This window comes from Castor canadensis, chromosome 10, assembly GCF_047511655.1.
Source record: "Castor canadensis chromosome 10, mCasCan1.hap1v2, whole genome shotgun sequence".
Lineage (NCBI taxonomy): Eukaryota > Metazoa > Chordata > Mammalia > Rodentia > Castoridae > Castor > Castor canadensis.
Genome location: NC_133395.1, coordinates 68586281 through 68612967, shown reverse-complemented (window position 1 = coordinate 68612967; position 26687 = coordinate 68586281). Strand labels below are relative to the sequence as shown.

Sequence of the window (26687 nt, the reverse complement as noted above, 5' to 3'; positions counted from 1 at the left end):
TACTTATAAAGTGGCAGGAACTATTCAATCATCATTAACTTCCTATTGAAACCTCACCTGGGCTTCATCATAGAGTGCTCTTCATCGTAGAGTTTTCTTCCTTTCCACCTCTCTTTGCCCCATTAACACCTGCTCTTCCTCCGTGTTTCAGCTCAAGAGTCACATCCCAGAGCAGCCTTCTTGGTCTCCTCTGATGAGGTTCCATTTTATAATTTCACAGGTCATGTATCTTTTATTCATAACCAATACCATTGTTCCCTTCACTTGAGTGTCATTTTGAAAAGAATGGGGGAGTGTGTCTGGTCCTGTTCATTTATTTTCAACAGCCAGAATAATACCTGGAATGTGGTAAGTGCTCATTAAATATCTGTGAAGTGTATGAAGATTTACCAGGAATAAAAGAAGAAAGCAGAGCAATGAATCCTGAGCTTGAATTCACATCAGGCTTTGGTACCCAACTACACACAGCAATTCAGTGAAAGGCACTGGCTGCCTCAGGTCTTCTTTTTGGAAAACAGTAGTAGGTATATGTGTGTGCACTTGTGTGTGGACATGCATGTGTAGGGGTAAGGTTGGAAGTGATTTGATGTCATGCAAAACTTCCACAGGAAGGCTATGAACAGGTTTATTATTTTTATGTGGGACTTATTTGATAGCTATATGTGGTACAAACTCTAGTTCAATTATAATACCTTATTAAACTTAAATTTTGTTTCTATATATTTTGTGGGTTATTAATGATGTGTTAATTTTGTGATATGTGACCTCCACAGTATCCCTCCTCCCTTTTTTAAGAATAGCATTTGTTTTTATGTTAAAGATTAATTTTGATTTGAGAACTATGTAATACTTTCTGAAATAAAAGGTAAGATCCTACATATCATAGAATTATAGTTGGGGTTTACTGCCAGCTATAAGAAAACCAAATCATTAGTTTACAGTTAAGTTTTTGCCATTAACTCAAAATGATAAGAAAAATCTCTCCACCATGTTGGAGGATTTATTACTGGACAGTGGGGATCAAAATCCTGCTTCCTACTTGGCCTTCTCTGACATGTGCCTGGTAGGGGTGTTTGGGAGCTCAATTACAAACTCATGGGGTTTCAAGTCCGCAGGGATGGACATCACCATTTTTTCTGTAATGTTTAGTTGAAGCAATGGAGCAGTTATTCTCTAAAGGCTTTTTGTCATCCTAGCTTGCCCCCTCCCCACCTTTTCTTTTCTTTTTGTTATGGTAGTACTGGGGTTTAAACTCAAGGCTTCATATTTGTAAGGCAGGTGCTTTACCCCTTGAGTCACACTCCCAGTCCTTTTATTTATTTATTTATTTATTTATTTATTTTTGGTGGTTCTGGGATTTGAATGCAGGGCTTCAAGCTTGAAAAGCAGGAGTTTTACCACTTGAGCCACGCTTCCACTCGATAATTTTTAATTTTTTTTTATTATTCATATGTGCATACAATGCTTGGGTCATTTCTTCCCCCTCCTCTAACCCCCTCCCTTACCACCCACTCCGCCCCCTCCCCCTCCCCCCCACCTCCTCGATACCCGGCAGAAACTATTTTGTCCTTATCTCTAATTTTGTTGAAGAGAGAGTATAAGCAATAATAGGAAGGAACAAGGGTTTTTTGCTAGTTGAGATAAGGATAGCTATACAGGGAGTTGACTCACATTGATTTCCTGTGCATGTGTGTTACCTTTTAGGTTAATTCTTTTTGATCTCACCTTTTCTCTAGTTCCTGGTCCTCTTTTCCTATTGGCCTCGGTTGCTTTTAAGGTATCTGCTTTAGTTTCTTTGCGTTGAGGGCAACAAATGCTAGCAACTTTTTAGGTGTCTTACCTATCCTCATCTCTCCCTTGTGTGCTATTGGTTTTATCATGTGATCAAAGTCCAATTCCCTTGTTGTGTTTGCCTTGATCTAATGTCCGCATATGAGGGGGAACATACGATTTTTGGTCTTTTGGGCCAGTCTAACCTCACTCAGAATCCCAGCCCTTTTTACTCTGGTTATTCTGGAGTTACCTGGACCACAGCCATTCTATTTTACACTTTCCTCTGTAACTGGGATGACAGGTGCATGCCACCACACCTAGCTTTTTCTGTTAAGATGGGAGTCTTGTGAACTTTTTTGCCTGGGCTGGCCTCTAACTGCAATCCTCTCCACCTTAGCTTCCCAAGTAGCTAGGATTACAGGTTGTGCCACTGGCACCTAGCACTTGCTCCTTCCTCTATTCTTTGGCAAGAGGTATTGTGGGTTTTTTTTTTTTTTTTTGTCTGTGTTCTTTGGCATTTCCAATTTGCCAACTTTAACTCCAAGTGTGAGGAATTGGAGTGGAAAGAAAATCCAGTGAACCAGCCTTTTTGTTGTCCCTTGGGTCTCAAGGTCCCTGGTGAGTCTTCTTTCATGTTTCAGATATAAATATGTTTGTTTTACATATAATGTCCATCACTGTTGTCTTTAGAAAGAGTAGAAGGGAAAAGTAGATCCATTCCATCTTCCCTGAAGTCAGAGTCCTTACTACATACTTTTTGGTCATTATAACATTATCCTGATTCAGGTGGTCCTTTCACTAAAATTCCTGAGAAAATATTTCTGTAGATCTTAAGGGATGCAATGCAAAATGCAAACGAGTAGGACTGCTGTGTTATTTCAGAAGAACGCTAATGACCATAGGAAATGATAGGCTATAAACTATCTTCCCAGATAGAGGTGATTCTTTCATCAAAGTTTTACATTGTGCATTAAGAGTCCCATAGAGATACAACAGTTTAGGAAATGTTTTCTGTTTCGGATTGTTAAGAATTCATTCTTTCTGAGAACATAACCTGGTTACTCGATCTTACGCTATTTGCATTGTTGTTTAAATGTTTGATATTTGACATTTTAAATAGTCTAAGTAGACTATCTGAGGGTAGACGCTTTTTAAATGCAGTACTCCTACATACTTAGTATATATTGGGTGATGGAATGACATGTACTCGACAATGAATTCAGTAGTCTTACCTTTTCCATGGATTCATTCTCTGCAATCAACCACAGTCCAAACCATGGGATAGGATGTTTCTCTCTAATATGTAGTTATAATTGTTCTATTATTGCTGTTGATCTTTTGCTGTGCCAATTTATAAATTACATTTTATCATAGGTATGTATATATAAGAAAAAGCATATAAGTAAGTATATATGGTGTTCTATACTTACTATCTGTGGTATCAGGTACTAGTTAGGGCCCTGGCACATATTCTTTGCAGAGGAGGGGCCTACCATGCCACATTAAGGAACTTAACTTCCCCTACAATTTTATTTTGGAGGAGTTGAATAAATTAACATTTCTGAATAGTTGGGGCATGTTTTGTGGTCACTATGACTCTTGGGGATTAGGTTTGACTGACCCTCCTATAATAAAATTATCAAGACATTCATTTGACTTCCATACATAGCTGTTCTAAGTGTAGAGATTCATGGGTCAGAAATACAGAAAATCCTTTATTTTTCCAGGAAGATTTTTGAGGTACTTTGTGATACTCCTAAGGTAAGGACCACTCTGTCCCTCTTTTTCCTTTGTCTGCTCTTAGCCCTATCAGAAACTAGATAGGATCAAGTCTAGGAAAGTATTGGGTTTTGTGATAATTAAAATACTACCTTGAGTTTTACTTCAAAATCAGAGAATTACAAATGTATCACTTCGTATTGGATTAATGAAATAAAATTATTCATTGTGGATTTGGTGCTTTTGAGATTGTACAAAAACAAAGCTACCCACTACAATACTCCAGGGATTTAGCTGTCCATAAAATGGATAATCACATTCATATAATTATTTTTCACAAATGAATTGAAATGGTAGCATTATCTAACCATTTGGGAAGCCTTTATGGAGCAATCACAATTTAGGATGCTATGGAGACGTACAAATAAAATAAAGGCAAGGTTTCTGCGCTTAAAGAAATTACAACTAAGTGAAGAAAATGGAACACTGAACTGGAGAATCAACTATGAATGATAGAAGTACAAATTATATGGAGATAGAGAATTATAGATGTCAAGAAGTACTGTTTCCAAGTGTGATTCAAGTCAAACTCCGCATGTAAAAATTCCGTAAGAACAAATCAGAAAGCAGAGATGGGCAAGTTGTCTGATTATGAGATAATAATCTCAATTTCAGTCATAGTCTTTTATATTTTCTTATTTCAGTAGAAATTTGACTACTGGCTAATTGTGCAATCTTGGGCAAATTATTAGTCTAAACCTACTTCATTACTTATAAAAGATAAGTAAGTATACCTGCAAGCCAGATTTATTGAAATGTACATAAAATTCTGATCACATTTCATTGAATATATTAAAAAAGATAGTAGCTGATTTTCCACTTTTTTTATTGCTCTTATTAAGCTAGCAGATGCTAAAAATCAAACTAAACCAACTTTTCTCTGATTGCATCATATTCTATTCTATGCTTTGTTTAGGTGAATCTCTGCTTCAGAAAAGTAAGCTGGCATCAGAGATACCAGAATCCTTTAATAGTGTTCATGGATGAACTATATAAAAAGTATTGACTCTTTGCCTCAAAATTCCTACAAATATGCATCTTTACCACTAGCATACAAATAACAACTAATCATTTTATTGGCTTATAGTTTAAGGATCTTAATTTTTGTTCAAGGCTTATACTTCACATTCTTATAAATGGTTATGATCTTTTCTTCTATTTACTTTCCATTATTTCTACTCGAATAAGTTTTTCTTTGCTGTGTTCACTTCAGTGGTTTAAATGCTCTTAAAATCTAGCAGTGAATGAAGTTTACTAACCACTGGGATGCTAATTTGCAAAAGAAGTAGCTTCTATTTTCAAAGCACACATCTGTAATCCCACCACTTGGGAGACTGAGGCAGGAGGACTGTGAGTTCAAGGCCAACCTGGGTTATACAGAGCCAGACACTCCCCCTTACCCCAAGAAAAAAAAAAGAGTATAGGCTCTGTATCCAGCCTAAGTGGGTTAGAAGTACAACTGCACCAGAGGGAATAACCCCCGTTGTGCCTCAGTTTCCTGTTGTATTGTAACGGTCACATAAATCATTATACACCAAGGACTTAGAACAGTGGCTGGCATACAATGAGCACTTGATAAAGGTTAGGTACTGTGTCAGTCAGTTCTCCATCACTGTAACAAATTCCTGAGATAAATCAATGTAAAAGGAGGAAAGTTTATTTTGGCTCATGATTTCACCTTGGCCCTGTTACTTTGGGGCCTGTGGCAGCACCATATATCATAATAGGAGCACATAGTGGAGGAAACTGCTTAACCTCATGCTCCTGAGAAGCCTGGTGGGGGGGGGGAGGAGAAAGAGTGTGTGTGTGTGTGTGTGTGTATGTATGTGTGTGTAGGAGTGTTAGCATCCCAGTATCTCCTTCAAGGGCACACCCCCAATGAGCTACCTTCCTTTTATTAGGCTCTAGCTCCTAAGGGTTCTATCTCCCAATAGTGACAAAGACTGGTGACCAAGCCTTCAATACATGGCCCTTGGTGGACATTTCAAATTCAAATTATAGTAGGTATTATTACTGTTATTACTTTATTTTTTCTAAGATCTCAGAAACAATCTAATTCTGGTATTTGGGGGGTTCATTATTTTATAACTGCTATCAGTCCTTACAGTATCTCAAAGACAGAGGCATATGGCTTATCAAGTAAATACACTTATATTATAATTATCTTTTAAATAAAGAATTTCCAAATAACACGAGCTTAAAAGGGAAGGAATGGAGGAGGTAAGACAGTACATTACACTTAGGTTAAAATTATAAGTGAGATGAATAAGACTGCATAAAGAAATGGATACCTTTGTGACTGGGCCGATCTACAGTCTTATCTTTTAAAACATAATTTCCTAGAAATTATGAAATAGGGTTTCTATGATGTGCATAAATTTGTGTATATTTAAAGTTACGTACTAGCTTCATTTTTTAATGTGTGAAAACTGTTACGACTGATTTATATTTAAGTTCATGAGAATTATACACGTACTTTAAAGTGAGAAGAACTACTTCTGTCTTCTGCAAGCTATATTTCTCAGAATCATAGTGAAAAAAGCCTAAATAAATTTCTTAAAGCAAAAGAAAATCTTATTTTAGACAGAATCACCTTTTGAAAAGTAATTTTTGTTCCAAAAGATAAAAAATCTTTACTTATGATAGTTAAATCTTTAAAATTATCCAAAGACAGACAATGACAATAGGTTTATTCTCACTTTATTTAAAATTTTAATTTCAAATGAAATAGTGTGACACTGATGAGTAATACAGTCAAAGTCTGCAAACTGCCTAGTTCATTTTCCTAGTTTGCTCAAGCTTCCAGGCACCAGTCATATATCGAAGTCGTATAAAAAGTAAGTCCTTGCCCATTTGTAGCCAGCTCCAAAATGGGACTAGTTTTGACCCTGTGATTTAAAAAACCCATTAACATAAATTAACTTAAATTAATATAAAACATTAACATAAATTACATAATCCTAGCTACTCAGGAGGCAGAGATCAGGAGGATATCGGTTTGAAGCCAGCCTGGGCAAATAGTTCGCAAGACCCTATTCTGAAAAAACCCTTCATATAAAACAGCTGGTAGAGTGGCTCAAGGTATACGCCCAGAGGTCAAACTCCAGTACTGCTAAATAAATAAACAAACAAACAAACAAATAATAAAATAAACTCAGGAGAAAAACTCTCAAGTTTAAAATTATATTCTAGGCTACGGTATGGCTCAGTGGTTGAGTGCTTGCCCAGTATGCATGAATCCCTGGGTTGATATAAAGGAAAAGCCAGTCTATATGGTCTCTATGAGTTTCTGAAATCTTATTTAAATCTTAGACAAAAATTTTTAAAAAGATTTCAAAGCTAAAGTGAAGTGCAATCAAATTTGGGAGAATCTAGAGCATAAAAATTTCAGAGACCCTGCAGCAGGGAAGAGGGCATTATCAGAATGGTGAGGGTTCTAGGAAGACCATGCCCTGATTGCTGGTTGTGAAAAAACAGAATTACACACAGGACAACTATAAATATAGCACATGGGTGAATATGATTATTCCTACAAATGATCCAGTCTTAATGGTGGAAAATAAAGCTTAAGAACAGACTTCACAATGTTGTCCAGGCCTCTTTGTCTCAGGCTGCATGGCCTAATTAAATGTTTGATCCATTAGTGCAGTAGATTCTTGCAAGCATTATTTGTACAATGCCTACAGATAAATGGACATCTATCAGGAAGAAGGTTCAAAATTATACTTTATCCTCAAAGACCTTTCCGATGCTCTGATTTATACAATAACTTCCTTCTGAAAACATTACCACCAAAGCACTTTGTGAACATTAATCTCATTCTCAATTATTAAGCAGGGGGCAAATATTACCTCCATTCAATAAAGGAGGACGTTGAGGTACCTACAAGTCATACACACTATCTATGTAATGCAAATAAGCAAATGACAGAAACATGAAATACACTTTTATTTTTCCCCACTTCACCTTCTCATTGGGACTCTGCTGTACCAGATTAACAGAGTCAATGTTGAATAACCCTTTCAATTCCCAATTCTTTTTTGATTCTAGTCAAATAATGCACAGGTCAGGAGGGGGTTAGTTAAGTTTATATAAACTCAGTTTGAGTCAGCAAAACATCTAGAGGTTTGAATTCTACATTACATAGATTGTATAATCTCAAGACTGGCTCTTAACCTTTTTCTGTCCTAAACATGTGAGGTTACAGAGTAATACTGGCTTACAGCAACAAGGACTCTCAAAGAGAGGGTCAAGTGCTCCCAGGGAAGGAATAGACTTTGGAAAAGTTTCCAGCTGATTATGTTATTTGCTCCCACACCATGAAATTATTTAGGTTCATTCTAAGGTAAGCAAAGGAGAAAACTAGACTATATTTTTAAATCCTAAACTTTTCTGAACAGGAATTACTAAGATTTATGATAGATTTCATATTATTATAGGTCTTACAAAGTTTTACATTTTTGGATATATGTACAGATTCAGATGACATTTAATAAATGGCTCTGTATTTGGGTAACTGAGATGGGAGGAGTGCTTGAGCATACGAGTTCAAGACTAGTCTGGACAATATAGTGAGAGCACATCTCAAAACAACAAAAATAAAAACAAAGGAGCTTTGTATGAACTGAGGACAGTGAACACTTAAGAGTAAAATCATTTTAGAACTTCTTGTTTACTTTTGCCTAGTGGTTTGTAGGTTATTAACATCGGATCAATATGACATTGTCTACTGGAAAAGGCTTGAAGTTTTTGGCCAGGGTAGGGCTACTGAAGACCCCAGGAACAGACTGGAAAGATAAAGAAGGAGACAGCAAGATGGAAGGAGGCAGGGAAACTGACTCTGTGTCAGGAGAGATGAGAAGGCACTGATGAAAGGAGGGAGAACATTAAAGCCAGCAAACTATCAGACAAGTGCACTGTCTTCGGTCTCTTCCTATGGCTAACTAAAGATCAGCTGTAAATAAACAATATACTCACCTTCAATTTCAGTCCAGTTGACAGCAATTTCTGCTATTGGAATTTTAAAGAATTGTGCTATGTAGAGTAGTTCTACATCAAAAGCCCTGAAATAGAAAATATATTGATACTTATTTTTTAAAGCACAAATAGTACATAATTGAATCTCTACCTTGGCAAGTTTTAAAGAAACTTACAAGGCAGATTCAAAGCTTATATTATAAAACTGATGATCAGATTCACAGAAGGTCAAATACTTGAATACTGAATGATTCAGAAACTTCAAGGCAAACAAGCTATTTAATGTTAGTAGATACCATTTAAATAAGAAATGCTGTTCCTCTATCACAACTCAGAAACTCTCAGATATGAAAACAGCCTTTGGGGCTCCAAGAGAAAATTTAATCCTAGAAATCTGCAAGATGGACAGTTGTTGATCCCAACCTTGACTAGGACAAAGTACAGAACTAACAGCATTTCCAGCTGACTCAGAGAGCCAATAAAGCAGAACTCTTACACTCTAGGAGCTTGATTTTTTTTTTTTCCTGCTATCAAAGGATCAAAGTTTTGGGCTGGGGACATGGCTCATGTGCAAGGCCTTGAGTTCAAGAAAACCCCAGTACCGCCCCCCACACACACACGAAAAATAGAAAAAAAAAAAAAGATCAAGGTTTCCTTTCTAAAACAGTGTTCCTGGGGCCTTGTCTTTTCCTGTTCCCTTTCCTGCTATCCTGGACAGTGCATTATGGCAATTATTAAGAGTGAAAAGCTGTGGCAGACTAGTCTGAAAACACTCTGGATATGACTGAATGCATAACAAAGGAATTAGACATCTTGTCTTAATAGACAGATGTCCAGTCTGGATCCCTAGTTCATCCTTCCTTCAGACCCAGGACAGGTCTTTCTTAAAGCTCTCATTAATCTGCTTCATGCTTTAGGTCAAATCTCTTTTCGCTAAAGGTTATGAATCTTGATCCAGAAGTTTTTCTGTATTCTGCTTACAATTTTTTTTGAGCCAGTTGTTTCCTTTCAAAGGAAATGATGCAGTGCTATACCCTAGACCTTCTTCTTGCTCTTTTGATTACCTCTGAAGTCCACCAATATTTTGCTTTCATCCTTGGGTCCTAACCCCTCCCCCACCCCTAAGTCCCCTTTTCTACGTTATGTTGCATGGGTCACAGTTCAGATTTTCAGGGCTTAGTTTTAAAATGTGAATATACGCAAGAAAATGCCCAAAACCCACTTGTACTTGGTTTCTCTGATCCCAGGCAATTTGAATTTGGAAGTTTTATTTTAGCCACAATGTTATCACTATCCATTATGCAACCAGTTTAAATTCCAAACATTTGGATAATTTAATATGAAAGCTATCTTTTAAAGTATTTTCTTTTCCTAATATTCAGTTAAGATGAAAAAATAAAACATCCCTTAGCTTATTACCTAGAAAGAAAATAATTTCAATATTAAACTTGGTACTTAGCCCTTAACTTTCTAACACAAAAACAATATTAGCTAGTAGGATGAGTTAGTTCTAGTGGATTTCAATAACCTGAATAAGATTACTAAATGTTTTTGTAAGGATACCAGTATATTGTCAGTGACTTATCAAAGATACAAAACACCGTAAGAGTGATGAATGAAAAGGAGTGGGAAATAAGCATTGGTTAGTTGAAATCATTTTATAGTTAAAAAAACAAAAAGCAAACAAAACACCCTAGACCAAAAGGTTTTTTATTTTTTTTATTATACCCTTCTTCTCTTAAACAATTTAGAGCACATTAAGATGTTTGCAACCAAAAAAAATTGCAGCTCACATCACCATATTTTGTCTGAAATGCTGTTATCAAAGCAAAAATTTTAACTAAAATGCCAAGCACCCCTGCAGAGCCTTGTGCTACTACAGAAAAGCAGCAAAAGGGTTTTTCTCAAACTCAGGCATCTTCATTTGTTTCTGTGAATGTGGGTCGGGCAGAGCAACCGTGCTTCCTAATGTTACGAAGTTCCTGGTAGAGCAAACACATATTCCTGAAGAACAGAGTGTGTTAAATCTGCATTAAACACACCAGGAAAACATGTACCCTCCTGAAATCCCACTAAAATTAAAGCAACAAGAATGGAAGAAACAAAAGGACAAAGAAGGGAGGAGATCATAGTGGAAAAAAAAAAGTTTGGAAGATGAAAGTAGTTGGAAAGGAAAGTAGCTAGGAAAGGACCACTGTGGAGAAGCCTGGAAGAAGGCTAACAGGTGCAGGAGCCACGGAGGGCCTAGGGGTCAGAAGCCTCAAATGATATCTGCTGGAGGAGGGCAGGTGTGCTGCCACAGGACTCTGAACATCTGTATTTGATTTTCCTTCCCTCCATGTGGTTCAGAGCTCCTGGGCAGGAGATTAAAGGATCCCACTTTAGGAAAAATGGCCAGTCTACAGGATAGTGACAGGTGGGAGCTTCTCACATGGCTGTGCTAGTTTAATCTACAGTGAAATAAATCTCTCAGTGAACTGGAGGCTCTGTGGGTTCTGCCCATGCACATAGCTTCTGATGAGCATTTCAGTTCCATACTGAAGGTTTCTGAGGAAGGACTACTGATAAAAAGGAACAAGAAAAATGAACTACAGCCAACAGAAACAGTGCAGTGAAAGCACAAAATATCCATTTTTTCAATGAGACATTCAGAAAGCCTTTAGAAGATACTGCAGTATGAAACAGAAGATAGTAAAAAAATACTAGAAACTAAAAATGAGTTCTAAGAAATTAAAATTTTGGCAGCAGTAAAAATTCAAAAGGAGCCAGGCTCCAGTGGCTCATGCCTAAATCCCAGCTACTCAGGAGGCAGAGATCAGGAGGATCGCAGTTTGAAGCCAGTCTGGGCAAATAGTTCTGCGAGACCCTATCTCGAAAAACCCTTCACAAAAATAGGGCTGGTGGAGTGGCTCAAGGTGAAGGCCCTGAGTTCAAGCCTCAGTATTGAAAAAAAAAAAAAAAAAAAAGAAAAGGAGGGCTGGATGATAAAATTGAGCGAATCTCCTCCAAAGACCAAACATGGGAAAGGGAGAAAATTACAGGACTACCAAGGAAGTCCCACATCTGTTTGTCAGGACAGAGGAAATGCAAAGACGACACTGTCAAACAAACAAACAAACAAACAAAAAAAGACTAAATAACACTTTTGGAACTAAGGAAATGAGTCTTACATAAATGATGCTGAGAAAACTAGACATCCATATGCAGAAGAATACAGATCCTATCTTACATCCATATGCAGAAGAATACAGATCCTTGACATAAAAAGTATGTCAAACTGAATTGAAGACTTAAGAGAACTGATGCTGTAAAACTACTAGAAGAAAATGTAGCAGAAAAACTATCTGATGTTAGTCTGGACAATGATTTTTTTAGATTTAATTAAAAAAGTACAAGCAACAAAAACAAAATCAAATGGGATTACATTAAATTAAAAAGCTACTGCACAGCAAAGGAAACAACTAACAGGGTGAAGAGACAAGTTTTGAATTGGGAGGAAATACCTCAAGCCATGAATCTGATAAGGGCTAACACCCAAAATATGTAAGGAATTCAACTCCACAGAAAGCAAACAAATAATCAGATTAAAGAATGGGCAAGAGACCTGAATGGACATTTCTTAAAAGAAAACATATACTCAGAAGGCTGAGGCAGGATCACAAGTTGGAGGACAGCCTGAGCTACATAGCAAGACCCTGCCTCAAGAAAACAAAACAAAACAAAACAAACTCACAATGAGATACCACCTCATACCTGTTAGAATGGCTACTGTCAAAAAGACAAAAGGTTGGAGAAGATGTGGAAGGAAAGGGAATGCTTGCAATTGTTGGTGGAAATGTAAATTAGTATAGCCATTATGGAAAATAGTGTGGAGGTTCCTTAAAAAATTAAAAACTTGCCATAAGATCCAACAATCAGTACGTCAGAGAGACAGTGGTATTCCTATGTTCATTCCAATACGCAGTTCACAATAGCCAAGTTATAAAATTAATCTGAGTGTTCCTCAATGGAAAGATGGATTAAAACAAAGCGGCACCCACACACCCACAAAATACTACACAGCCTTAAAAAGAAAAATTCTGTCATTTGCAACAAAGGAGATAAAGTTGAAACATTATGCTAAATAAAATAAACTACACCCAGAAAGGCATACTGGATAGTCTCACTTATTTGTGCAATCTGAAACAACTGAATTCAGAAGCAGAGTAGAAGGGAGGTTTCTAGAGGCTGAGGGCTAGGGGAAATGGGGGGATGATGGGCAAATGTACAAATGATTTATTATTTTTTTGAGATCTATTGTACAATATAATGAGTATAGCTAATAATAGCATCTTGTACAATTAAAAATTGCTAAGGTTAGTGCTGGGTGTGGTGGCACATGCCTGTATTCCCAGCTCTCAGGAGACAGAGGTAGGAGAATTGAAAGTTCTAAGCTAGCCTGGGTTATATAGTGAGACCCTGTCTCAAAACAAAACAAAACAAAACAAAACAAAACAAAAAAAAATACAACACAACCAAGGAAACTGGTACGAGTAAATTTCACATTTTTACAACAAAAAAATAAGTATTTGAAGTGACAGACATATCACCTAGATGGATTTAACTATTCCACATCATATCTGTAAGTCATGCCATCACTTTGTACCCCAGAAACCATAGATACATATGCAACACTGATTTACAATAAAATTTAAACAACGCTATCAATAGACTTACAATGTTTATTGAATGTACTAGTGAACTTTATATTAAAAAAGAACTAAAAGTCATGGGTTTCTGAACTTAAGAATCTACTGGGCACTCAGCAAAATGCATGAGAAACACTGCGGCACAAAAACTTCCAAAAGGGAATGGAAATAATATGCAATCAAGATTCAGATTATCTACAGAAATGGACTTCTCCATAGAGAGTGAATGCTGAAGAATCTGAGGAAAATGACAACTACCTTGTAATTCTCTTCTATCTATTAAACAAGGGAAGGTAGAAAAACATCTCTTTTTCACATGCAAGGTCTCAGAAACCTTTCTCATATTTTATGAAGTTAACAGAGAGTGTGCTCCAGTAAAATAGCAGAGAAAAGAGATTGAGAGTTGGGCACTAGTGGTCACATCTGTAATCCTAGCTACTCAGGAGGCAGAGGATCAGGAGGATCGTGGTTCGAAGCCAGTCCAGCTTCGAATGAGACCCTATCTCAAAAAAGCCCATCACACACACATACACAAAAGGCTGGTGGAGTAGCTCAAGGAGTAGGCCCTGGGTTCAAACCCCCTTGTCGTAAAGAAAAAAAAAAAGAGAGAAAGATTGAGGATGATGTCAATTAGTGGCCAGAGACAACCAAAAGCAGGAGGTGATAAATGTCTCCAAGAGGATAAATTCAGTTACGATGCACTATAAGAACTTTTGTAAATGTCACAATGTTCCCAGGGTACAACCATAAAAAACACTGGATAAAAAAAGAAAGAAAGATATATCTAAGAAAAGATGACAGGGTGCAGATTCTGTGCATTTGAACACTGAGAGATAGTACAGGCCTGGAGGAACACAAGCAAGTGACAGATCTGTAGTCACTAATGCAAACAGAAACCTCCAGGGAGTTATTATCATCAGGAAAATAGAGGTAGCCAGGTAATGTGATTGCACTGCACTAAATGTGAGCTGACCCTGCACAGCTATGACCATCAATACTGACATACAGCATTATGTTAGAACTGTCTTAGGGTGGAGAGGGGAGAGAGGAATGTAGGGAATGACATTCTCAGCCATCCATTTCCTATTTTGGAAAGTAGTATGTAAAAGTGAAAAATTGAGTTATCTCGAATATGAAGGCAAATACCAAGAAGCAATAGCAAGGAAGACCTGTGGCTACAGCTGGGAGTAGGAGTTGGATATTCAGCTTCTCTCTTACAGAACCGTTTAACTGTAAGTTATAAGCATTAGAACACCAAGGAAAAGTAACAATGAAAAGAAGTCACTGGTAAAAAGTACATTTCTAAGAACTGGAAAGAATTAAGGTGAGGTACAGCTGAGAATGTGTATATATATATATATATATATATATATATATATACACATATATATACACATACATATATATATACACATACATATATATATGAATTTAAAGAGAAAAAATTCATCACTTAATTTTAATACCTGTATGTTTATATCAACATACCCCTTTGAAAAATTTTATTTTAATATGCCCATTTATCTAATTTTATTTAAATTACATTGATAGTTAAACAAATATATATATATATTTAGCATTTAATATACCCATACTCAACTGTGTAATTCTGAATCCAAACAAATGTCTTCAGCTATCCTCCTTAAAAACTTAACTTCAGTTCTGGGTGTGGTGGTGTACGTCTATAATCCCAACCCTCAGGCAGTTGAAGGAGGAGGAGCACAAGTTCAAAGCCAGCCTGGGCTACACAGTGAGACACTGTCTCAGAAAATCAAGGGCTGGGGATGTAGCTCAGTTGTGGAGTATTTGCCTAGCACTGCAAACAATGAAAGCTAAAACAAACAAACAAACCTCTAGCTGTATACTTTGATATTTTTTGAGTACTTAGAAAGTCAACTTCATTTGTAGTTTTTGAAAGTTATGAGAAAACTTTCAAAGAATCTTTAGAATAAACCCTTTAACAAATCAAAGGTGACATTTGCATGAAATAAATAGCACATGTGCAACTTGGTTTCTATAACTTGTGTTGCCTAAGAAAAATACATATTGTTCTTTAATCTTTCTTGATTTTAAATGCAGGAACAGAGGTTTCACTGAGGAACTATTACTGTGGAAAGAGTGGATTGCTAATAAACAAATCGGCACAAGCACATTTGGTGATTATGCTTTATAGGTACAAAATAAATATAACTGGACCCTGAAGAAAAACGCAAGATTCTAGAATTTTTTAGATGCACCAGGTGCCAGTGGCTCGCGCTTATAATCCTAACTACCCAGGAGGCAGAGATCAGGAGGATCTTGGTTGGGCAAATAGTTTGGGAGACTCAAAAAACCATTCATAAAAACGGGTGTGTGGAGTGGCTCAAGGTCTAAGTCCTGAGTTCAAACCCCAGTACCACACACATACACAAAATTTAAATGAGGCCAATACTATGTCAATCAAGCACCAAATAAATGTTAACATAACACTTAAACATTTCATAATTTAAAAAAAATCCAGTAATACTCCCTCTCCCCATCCCCTGGTCCTGGGTATTGAACTCAGGGACTCTTGTGTTAGGCAGGTACTCTACCACTGAGTCTCATCCCCAGCCAATTTGCTGTTTTTTTTTTTTTTAATTTTTTCTTTTGGATTGGGTCTTACGCTTTTGCCTGGGCTGGCTCGAAACACAATCCTGTTGGGATTATACATGTGTACCACCATTCCTGGCTCCCACCTACAAAAAAACCCACAAATATTATGCTGTCCAGAACAGTGGCCACAAACCACTTTAAGGCTATTGAATACTTCAATTATGGCTACTCTGAACTCAGATGAGTTTCAAATTTGAAAATAAAGTCCAAAGAGAAGAATATGAATCTCAATTTTTTTCATAATGTTTGCACGCAGAAATGACAATATTTTGGATATATTGTGTTAAAGTATGTTATTTAAAATAAATTTTAGTTGGGTGCAGGTGGCTCATTGTTGTAATCCTAACAACTTGGGAGGCTGACATCAGGAGAACTGAGATTCCAGGTCAGCTAGGGCAAAAAAATTTGTGAGAACCCATTCCAACAGAAAAAAGCTGGGCTGGGCATGGTGGCATGTATCTGTGTACAGTGATGGTGGGAAGCCTAAAATATGAGGATCACAGTTTAGGCCCATCTTAACAAAAAACAAGACCCCATCTCCAAAATAACCAGAACAGAAAGAGCTGGAGACGTGGTTAAAGTGGTACAGTACCTGCCCAGCAAGCACAGAGCTGTGAGTTCAAACCCCAGTATCATCAAAACAAAAAAAATAATTTTCTCATGTTTATTTTTTCTATATGGCTATGAAAAAAAAAAAAGTACATGGCTTACATGCATGTCTCATGCATTTCTGTAGGAAAAAGGTTGCCCTGAAACAATCCTGACATGGAAATATCATGATTTTTAGATAATCAACTCTATCCTTTTATATTTTAAGCAAAACAGAAGATTGCTGAGAGTGAAAAATAGTGTCTTCCACTTCTAAATCCATCTAAACTACAAAGACCTAACTTCTTTGACCTTCATTCTGTACCTAACAGCTAATTGAAAAATATGTAGTGCAGAGAGTAGGCTTTACTTCTAAAATTGCTTCTGAAGTTAGATTTTCTGATTTTGGAGTCCATTAATTATTAATTTAAACATGTATCTGAATTTGAGGACCAACTTTACATTTCTTTCTTTTTTTTGGTGGTACTGGGGATTGAACCAAGGGCCTTGCATGCTAGACAAGTGCTCTACCACCTGAGCCATGCCCCCAACCTTTTTGTTTTTATTTAGTATTTGAGTCAGTATTCACTAACTTTGCCGGGGCTGGCCTTGAACTTGTGATCCTCCTACCACTGCCTCCTGATCAGATGGCATTACAGCTGTGTGCCATTGAGCCTGGAATAAAATTTTTTAATCTAAGAAAAAAAGTTTTGAAAACACATCTAAATGATCATTTTAATTCTGAAACGATAGTTTCTTTGAAATAATTTTTTGGAGGTTATATGACATCTGTATTTAAGAAAACAACAGATGTTTGGAAACAGATGCATGAAAATGGTAGACACATCAAAAATGAACATATATTGGAATAATTATGCAGATATCCACCAGAACAGATTTACACAGAATTCATTATTAAAACACTAAGCACTGATTCTTTGAACAGTATTTACTGGGCAGCTGTTCTATCCCAGGCACTCTACTCAGCAGTGGAATTTATAGTGATCAACATTAGATGGGATTCTTGCTCTCGTGGAGCTTATACTTTAAAAAGTGTTGAATAATTATGCAAACAAGAAAAAAACAACAGAGGTAATTGGTACTTTATATGTACTTTTATATGTAGTAGCATATAGTTGGGGCACTAGAGCTCTTCTAAAGAGCAAGAGCAGACTTCCCTAAGGAAGATGGAAGAGGATATGTTCAAAAGTCAGGAGTCTGCAGGTAAAGACGCAGGTGGGGGTCAGACTCTGCACACCACTGAAGGCCACTGGAAGCCACCAGAGAATTTTAGGCAGTAGAGGTACATGTGACTGTCACTCTTTAAGTTTTGAAAAGGTCCCTTGGACTGCAGCCTGGCAGTCTGGGACAGGATGATGTCCTTGATGATGGAGGTGGAGATGGAAAGAAATGGAGGGATATGAAAGCTAAAAGCAAGAAGCTTTGGTCATGGTTTGGATACATGCACTGCTAGGGTTCCTAGCTTCTGTACAGCAGTGCTAACTATTAATATGGGTGAAGAGTTGAGGGAAGGCGTGGGGGAGCTCCATGCTGAGGAAACTGTGTTTCAAGAGAGAACTCAGAAGTATCAAATGCCACTAATGGGATAGGTCTGACAAGTGTTTAATATGACCACTGGGTTTCATGACATGGAGGTAAGAGGGATGGGAGAAATCCTTATTAAAGGAGGGAGAGAAGTGAGTGGAAATGAGAAAATGAAGTTAATGAATACAGACCACTGGTCCAAGAAAAGTCTGGCTGTGGAAGGAGAGCTGGGGCTGGAGTTGAAAGACATGAGCAAGGTCAATGGAGAGGGTTTTGGGAAAGGTGACTGATTACACAAGCAAGACTAGAAATGGTCAGGGTTAGGTTTTTGAGGTGGAAGATGAGGCTTCGATCACAGGACTGGAGAGAGACTATAAAGAAGGAAAGAAGGGAAAATAGGTGCCCTGTTCAGCTGTTAAGAGTCTATGTACAGTGTGTTATAATCTGCAATTTCTGAAAAAAGTACACATATAAGCATCTACTTGCAAAAGAAATGGATGACACTAGTTACCTGTAGGAGTAACTGAGAAATGAAAAGTGGAACTAGTTCCTTCAAAGTGCAGGGAGGCGAGGGAAATAAGCTTAAAGGAACAGGATGTTTTCAGGCTTGTCAGTTGATACTATGATTAAGGTAAACACATACCTTTAAACCTTATGTTGGGTTTGGGTATATTCAAAATAAGATCCAACCCAGGAAAAGTATAAAGGTACAGATTAAGTTTAGAAACACAAGTGTCAATTTTGTCTTAATCCGGATGTTCATTATTATAACCTAAAGCTACTTCCATTATTTGGGTTAATAAAATATAACAGACACACTCCAGTTAGAAACCTACCATTGTTCAATGTGCAGAGATGAAAACGTCCGTGAAGCTGCTTCTCGAGTTAGTAATTTGAATCCACACTGTGTGTCCCTGATTCCTTTGACACAAAGGAACCACACCAGAAAGTGGAACCCATACATGAGAAGAGTACGGAAGTAAGAACGCTGAAAATAAAGACAAAAGAGAAATGACTTTTCCATTCACCTGTCAGCAGGTATGAAAACACCTGCTGCAGACAAGGGCATTTTCATATTCCGTTAACTGAGTGGACCTTACACATGGACACCACTGTTCCACTGGCTTCTCCAGTAAAGTGTATTAAAGGTGTGGTGAGGCTGCCTGCTGCGGAAAGCAGAGGTGCCTGGAGTCACAGGACCTGTGGAGGCCAGGCTTCAGTACACCCAGCATGGGGCTGCTGTAAGCAAGAACATCTGATTTACCTATAGATTTTATGCTTCTCTGTCCCACATACATTTCAGTTTCAAAAAAGGTGACAGTGTTCTGTCATAAAAACTTCAGACTTGAACCCATGGTCTGATACCTAACTAATAAGAATACTGTAAAAGAGGAACGGCAGAACATAGCAAAGGTTACATCCTAGAAAACCCAGTCTAATTAGGTATGCCAGATATCTAAGTAAATACACTGTGAAGCCTGAATTCTTTAATACTTTGGATATTAAACTTCAGTAGTTTTTAATCCATCTGAGGATTCACTATTGTTATTAGTGATTACTACTGAGAATAGATTATTAGTTATCAATGTATTAAAGACCTTCAGGTTTAAGATTTAAAAAAAAAAAGCTAGGCATGGTGGTACATGCCTATAATCCCAGCTACCTGGGAGATGAAGGCAGGAGGATCTCGAGACTGAGACCAACTTGGCAAAGTTAGTGAGACCCTGTCTCAAAAAATCCAAATAAAACAAAACAGAATACATAGCAAAAGGGTTGGGAGCATGGCTCAAGTGGTAGAGGACTTGCTTTAGAGGGCCTGGGTTCAATCCCTAGTATTGTAAAAAAAAAAGACTTGAAAACAAGAGTTGGGAGTGTGCTACATGAGGAACGAGCTTTTCTCTAACACTCTATTCTGGCCCAGTGAATGGAGCTTGATAGTAAACCTTGCTACAAGAAAAAAAAAAAAAAAGATAGGATAACTAAAATGTTCTATATTTAAGGCAACGGACCTTTGCAATGATGCATTACTAATGCACATAAGCAAACTATTGAGGATCCATGGAAAACATTGAAAATCTCATGCTATTAAAGGTTCTTTTTCCTTTGATTTTCGTAATTGTCGTCTTCAGTTTCATTCTTTATTTACGCAGCTTTTTCTATCATCATGGAACGGAGTAATAATACGACATGGGAGAAAAGCACACGTTCAGCAGAGGTCTGGACCATGGCTGCATTGCTGATCACCTTGAGAGTGACTTCAACTCTCAGGTGTCCTCAACTATAAAAGAGACCCAGATGTCTACCCCACAGTGTTCTCCTCAGGACAGAATGAGATTATGTGAAAGCAGTTAGCCAAGTGTTTGTACAGAAAGTAACAGGACTCAGTATAGGTTCATAAAGGAAGAAAGTTTCACTCTCCTGAGCACAATCTCACCTGTGGATAGTGAAGGGAAGGGGGAATAAAACTTATCTATAAGGTATGCACAGCAAAATTAAGAAAATGACCACCTACATTCATTAATTATGTTTTTATGTAAATATGTCTTACCTCTCTAAGTAGATTGGGCAGAAACCTCATCTTAAATTACTTTGGGAATCTCACAATGGCTTGCTCAGTGCCTTCCATATAAAATACTTCCAATAAATACTGGTGGACTGATTAAACATCCAAAAGAGCATTTATGCTTAGGAAAGGAGCAAATAGAAATCAAAAGATAGAAAAATAAAAATTAAAGATAGAAAAACAATACCTGTAAACTGTTCTCCTTGAGTGATTTCTAATGTGAAAATATTCATGACTGCTTTTCCTTGGATGTTAAAAGACTTACTATATTTTGTGGTAGAAAAACAGCTCTTTATTAAAAAGTACAAATGTGAGGAGTTCACATGAAAACCTTAATTTACCTGATTTCTAACAGATGGAAAAGCAGAACAGTTTAGGTAAACAACAAACAAGAGGATCTTGCTTTAATTTTTAAAACCTGGCAAATATCTAAAAATTAAGAAGACACCTAAAATATATTGCAAGATACGCTTACTTTGTTAAATGAAGCTAACTGAATCATACAGAAGTACTATATAAACTTCTGAAATGAACATTTAAAAAATGAAGGAAAAAGACATTCACTGTTTCAATATTAACCATGTTATCTCCAAGGTTTAGGAAATGTCAACAAGGAATTCAGATAAAATGTAAAGCTGGCTGGTAATTTCATTATCTTAAAAACCAAAGACATTAAATAACCACTGAAGGATTCTAGCTTTGAATCCTCTTAAAATGACAAATTCAAGACTATCTGGACAGTACATACATTACTATTACAGAGAGTACGTCTCAGAAGTTAAAAGCACTCCATGGCTCTGTGCCAAGCCTGTCTTCCAAGAGAGCAGCAAACCAGATGGTAAGATTGAGGACATACAGAAAAATATTTAGAAAAGCTATATGTGAAAACTACGCAATAAATTATGCAGCTGCTGTTTGATAACTTAATTCTTTTATAATTTCCTCACTTTCTGCAGATTGAGCCACCATGCAAGGGCTTATATTATGTACAGCACATGAAGAAAACCCAAAGGCCATGCTGCAGTTTTGTGTACTTATGACAGATGCATGTCTGTTCTTTTGTGGAGGCGACCTTCGATAAGAAATCTAAGTTCTATGAGAATAATCTGGATTTGGACAAGCCTATCAGGCAGCAGTGACAAATGGCACTGCAGTGAGCAACTGTGCTCTCTAGTGACTGGCTCAGGTCATCCTTTCCTTCTACAGAAAAGGAGCTAATCCTCTGGGGACCAGAAGCACTAAATCAGTCATTAGTTTTAGAGATGGAGGAATGGACAGAAGGATGGAGACAATATAAATTACAAAAATGTACATCCTGGGATAGATTCTTTAATGCCTCATTACAAGCAGGCGTTCTTCTGGTAGAAGAAGACTTAGATCACAGTCCCACTTAAATACTATTAGTTGAAACAGTTTTCAACTAATGGAATTTCTAAGTAAAAAGAATTTACATCATTAAAAATAAAACCAAAACACATGGTTACTGCTGCTGCCACCAAAAAATCAACACAGGGGCCAACTCTTTCCTGCCTGGATTATTTCAATGGTTTCCTAATTTAACTCTTGCCTCCTATTTCTCCAATCTATTTTCCTCACTAAGTAAATTATCCCTTCCCCCCATTACTCACAAAATCATTAAACTAATATTGGCTTACTTTCACTGAGTTTTTACTCACAAAGCAAATACTGCCTTTAAAATATTGCACTGCTTTTTTATCCAGTGCAGCACTTTAACTGCCCATGTTGTGATACAGTTCACTGTCATCAGTGACTGCATATTTTATGAAGGGGATATAGCTAGCTTTTCTATTATTGGAATTTAATATTTTATAGTTTCTAGTACTTTATAGTTAAAAATAATATGCTGAACATTTTGGACATAACTTTTTCTTTTTTTAATCCCCTGTGTATCCATAAAATGATAAAATTGGACAAACTCTAAACTCTTTATTTTAAATTTCTAGGAGTGTGACAGTCTCTTTGGTTAATAGAGTAGCTTTTTTCAAAAACAAATCTGAGTTTATAAGGCACACAGAATATCAGACTAGATTTTGAGGATATTAAAATAATTTATTTCTAAGAAATGGAGAATCTAAGTTTCCACACTTAAGCATAATCCTTAAGAGGGTTTGTGACTATCATCGTGTATCTAAGACTTACATTTTAAAGTGAAAAGGCATAATTAAGACTTAAAAACAACTTTGCATAGAATAACTCCTGAATAAGGTTATTGTTTCTCCCTTCAAATTACTCTAGCTTGTCTGGCACAATCTACAAAATAAAGAGGTTACAGTCTTCAGCACTTTATTTGTATCTAAAAAGGGCAGTCACAGACTTGTTAAATTTTATAGTGAAGTATTTTTCTAAGAGAAACAAAGTGAAGACACAGTATTAAACTCTGAATGAAGCTCAAATACAGTTTGAGTATCCCTTGTCCCAAGACCTTGGGATCAGAAGTATTTTAGATTTTGGATTTTTTTTTTTTTTTTTTGGAGTATTTTGTAGATATGAAACAAGAATTTTTGAGGTAGGACCCAGTCTAAACATGAAATTCAGCTGTTTCATATACACCTTAACATATAGACTGAAGGTAATTTTATGTAGTATTTTCAATAATTTTGTGTATGAAATAGTTTCATGGTGTGGAATTCTCCATCTACAGCATCATGTTGGCACTCTAAGTTTCATATTTCAGACTTTTGGGTTAGGGATGCTCACTCTGAATTGCAATGAAGTGTGTCAATATGAGAAACACTAAAGGTAAGCTGACTGGCTCAAAAATGCATCATAAGAAAAGTCTTCCTCAACTGAATAGGATCTCTTTGTTTTTATAACTACCATAAGAACTGCTTACATCCTCAAAGTGAAATCTCCATCCTTCTTGTATAATCTTTAAAAAAACCAAATGACTGAAATGTACTAATCGTTCATAAACCTCATGAAAATTAAATGAGACTAAGAAGAATCCCATTTTTAAGAGATGCAACAGGAGAACTATTTTGTGACAAATGTACATGTGAAAATGAGGGACTGCTGTTCTAAGCCAGCTAGTGAGTCTCACCTGAGCAATTGATTCTTTTTCCAAATGAGCTCGAGATCCACATGCAATAGCCATTTGATCCTGAGGAAAAAGCAATGAAACAGCATTTCAATATTTAAGTATCATTTATAAGTGTATTTATTTTTTAATGTAAATGTCTCATGTTTAGAAATATTTTAAAAAAAACATTAAAAATCATGGCTGGGAATGTAGCTCAAGTGGTAGAGCTCCTGTTAACAAGCACAAAGCCCAGAGTCCAAACCCCAGTACTGCCAAAACAGACAGAACTCTAGAAATCTTCTAAAGGTTTACTGAGGAGTTCAGCACAGGCACAGCTTTGAGAAGCCTAATCATACTTACTAATAGGACACCAAATTTAATTTGACCAGGGCTAAGCAAAAGAGGCATAATATATTATTTTAAAATTTGTATCTTTTTAAGTGTTTTTTTTTTTATTAAGAATAATACTATTACTACTATTAGAGAAAAATTAGTGGTATTAGAAAGAAAAGGGTTATTTATAAATGGATATCCAAGAATGGCAACTGAAAAACTACTACAAAAAATAACTTAAGGGCTGGTGGAATGGCCTATCAAGCGTGAAGCCCTGGGCTCATAGTGCCACCAAAAAAAAAAAAAAAAAACTTAAAGGGATGAGTATACAGAAAAGGAATATATGTCTAATACTTTAGTCTTCATCTGAAAAACAATAATCAGAAGATACAATGGAAGAAAACACAGCATTTGTAACATGAACAAAAAAGACAAATCTAGAAATAAGCTGCAAGAAACTGGCAACATATGGGTAATCAAGTGAGCGCTGTCAAGGGAAGCAAAAGACCCAACACACAGAAGGACAGATGGTGGTCACTGGTGACAGGGTATGATGACAGCATTAGAAAGTCAGTGCTCCTTACCTTAAGCTGTGAGTTTACGGCCATAATAATAAAAATAACAAAATAACTCTTCATGGATACAAGCTGATTTTAGGATTACTACCAAAAACTAAAGAATCAAGAAAAAAGCCAGGAGAATTCCAAGAGTGAGGAAGGACTAGTCCTAAAGGACTTTAACACCTATGGTAAAGCCACAACAGGTAAAACTAAGGTAATGGGATGTAAATAGAAATTCCAGTCACCAGAGTGGAAAGGCCAAAAACTCATAGAAAAAACCCATGTGAGCACTTAAAATATGATAAAAGTGACATTCTGAATCAGGTGATGAAGGCTGAACTTACAGATGGCATAGGACACCTTGGGAGCAAATAAAGTTGGATCTGAGCTTCTTACAGGAATAATCCAGATATGGCCAAGATTTAAGTGTGAAATGTTAGAAATTGTTTTGTAAATGGTCTCAAAAAAGGGGGCTGGTGGTATGGCTCAAGTGGTAGAGCACCTGCCTAGCAAGCATGAGGCTCTGAGTTCAAACCTCAGTACTGCAAAAAAAAAAAAAAATCTCAAAAAAGGCATGACTATATAAAACACATAAAAAAGATACAGCTAAGTTTGGCATGGTGGAGAACACCTGTAATCCCAGCACCCAGGAGGCCAAGGCAGGAGGATACTGAGTTCAAGGTCAGCCTGGGCTACACAGCAAGATCCTGATTAAAATAACAACAAAAGATAGATCAATTTGATAATGAAATAATAAAAACTGTGGCAAAACAACCAACAAAATATAACAATATTCAAAGTTAAAAAAAAAGTTGAGGAAACATATTGGCAATTTATATTGTAGACCAAGGGTTAACTTCCAAAATGCATAAAGTACTTCTACAAATTATCTTAAAAAGTACCCAACGATTCAGTTGAAAAAGGGAAAGACTCTGAACAGAGTTCACAGAAGAGGAAATGGAGCTGTTAAACAACTGAAGGATCCTCAGTTATACTTACACTACAACAGGAACATGGATAAAACTTGCCAGAGCACTACACTATGCCTGCACATTCCAGAAACATCTGCCAGAATTATAATTGCACACAGAACACAACTCAGCAATTCCAACCAACAGTTCTTCCTATAAATATAAACACCTGCATATGTGCAAAGTGACTTTATGAAAGGTTAATATTTCAGAATTAACTTCATGTCTATCCAAAGGCAGTGGCTATGAAGATGTGAAAGAATGAGGAAGTAGTTTTATGTATAAATACTGTTCAGTCTCCAAGACACACTGTGGTGTCTGTGTGCTATAATTAGCAATTTCTGAAAAAAGAATACATATAACATCTACCTATAAAAGAAATGAATGATACTAGCTACTTCTGGGAGTAACCGAGAAATGAAAGGTGGAACTAGTTTCACTGTGTATCTTTCTTATATGGTTTGAATTTTGGGTAAGTCACAAAAATAAGTGTATATATATGTACATGTAATTCAGGACCTTCTGCTTGTTAGGTAGATGCTCTACAACTTCAGCTATGCCTCCAGCCCTTTTGTGCTTTAGTTATTTTTGGGATAGGGTCTCGCACTTTTGCCTGGCAGGCCTCAGACATATGCCATCCAGTAGCTTGGATTACAGATATGGACCACCACTCCTGGATTGTGGGTGAGATGGGGTCTCATTAACTTTTTGCCTGCAATGGCCTTGAACTGCAATTTTCCCGATCTTTACCTCCTGAATAGCTGACCTAAAATTTAAAAATGCTCTTCATGAAGAAACTGGCAAGCAGGGCTAGGCATGTAGCTCAGTTGGTAGAATGTTTGCCTAGCATGCACAGTGTCTGAGTTCCATCCCAGACAATGCAAAAGAGACTGGCAAGTATATAAATTTACTCATATATGATGAAACTATTTAAAGACAGCCATGTATTATCTCCCTACATAGAAGCAGCCACTGTGTCCTAATATTTTGTATATTTTTATGTGGTCTCTTCCCCTCTGCATTTAAAATACCCACAGCTGAAACTGATTCATGTATATTATGTTCTTTTTCACTTTAACAACTGTCAACACTTGGTCAATCTTATCATATCCCACTCAACCTGAGGTACTGTGAAACAAATTCTAGACATCATATATTACAAACCGTGTTATGTGTTTATATCATAATGCCATCCTATCTCAAAGAGTATTTTCTCTTGACAATAATTGGGTCATT

The 26687-nt window shown here is 36.7% G+C and overlaps 1 protein-coding gene across 4 annotated transcripts in view; it reads right to left on the bottom strand.

Annotated features, from left to right (window-relative positions):
• Positions 1-6235: 6235 nt before the first annotated feature.
• Positions 6236-26687, bottom strand: part of Alg5 (ALG5 dolichyl-phosphate beta-glucosyltransferase) — a 35428-nt gene continuing 14976 nt past the window's right edge. For all 4 annotated transcript variants that reach the window (XM_020184497.2, XM_020184488.2, XM_020184479.2 and 1 more), the window contains 4 exons: positions 23609-23668; positions 18821-18972; positions 8530-8615; positions 6236-6440 (listed from right to left, as the gene is read on the bottom strand). In XM_020184497.2, coding sequence (XP_020040086.1) covers positions 6325-6440; positions 8530-8615; positions 18821-18972; positions 23609-23668 — 414 coding nt within the window. In that variant the 3' untranslated portion in view covers positions 6236-6324. The remainder of the gene's footprint in view (positions 6441-8529; positions 8616-18820; positions 18973-23608; positions 23669-26687) is intronic.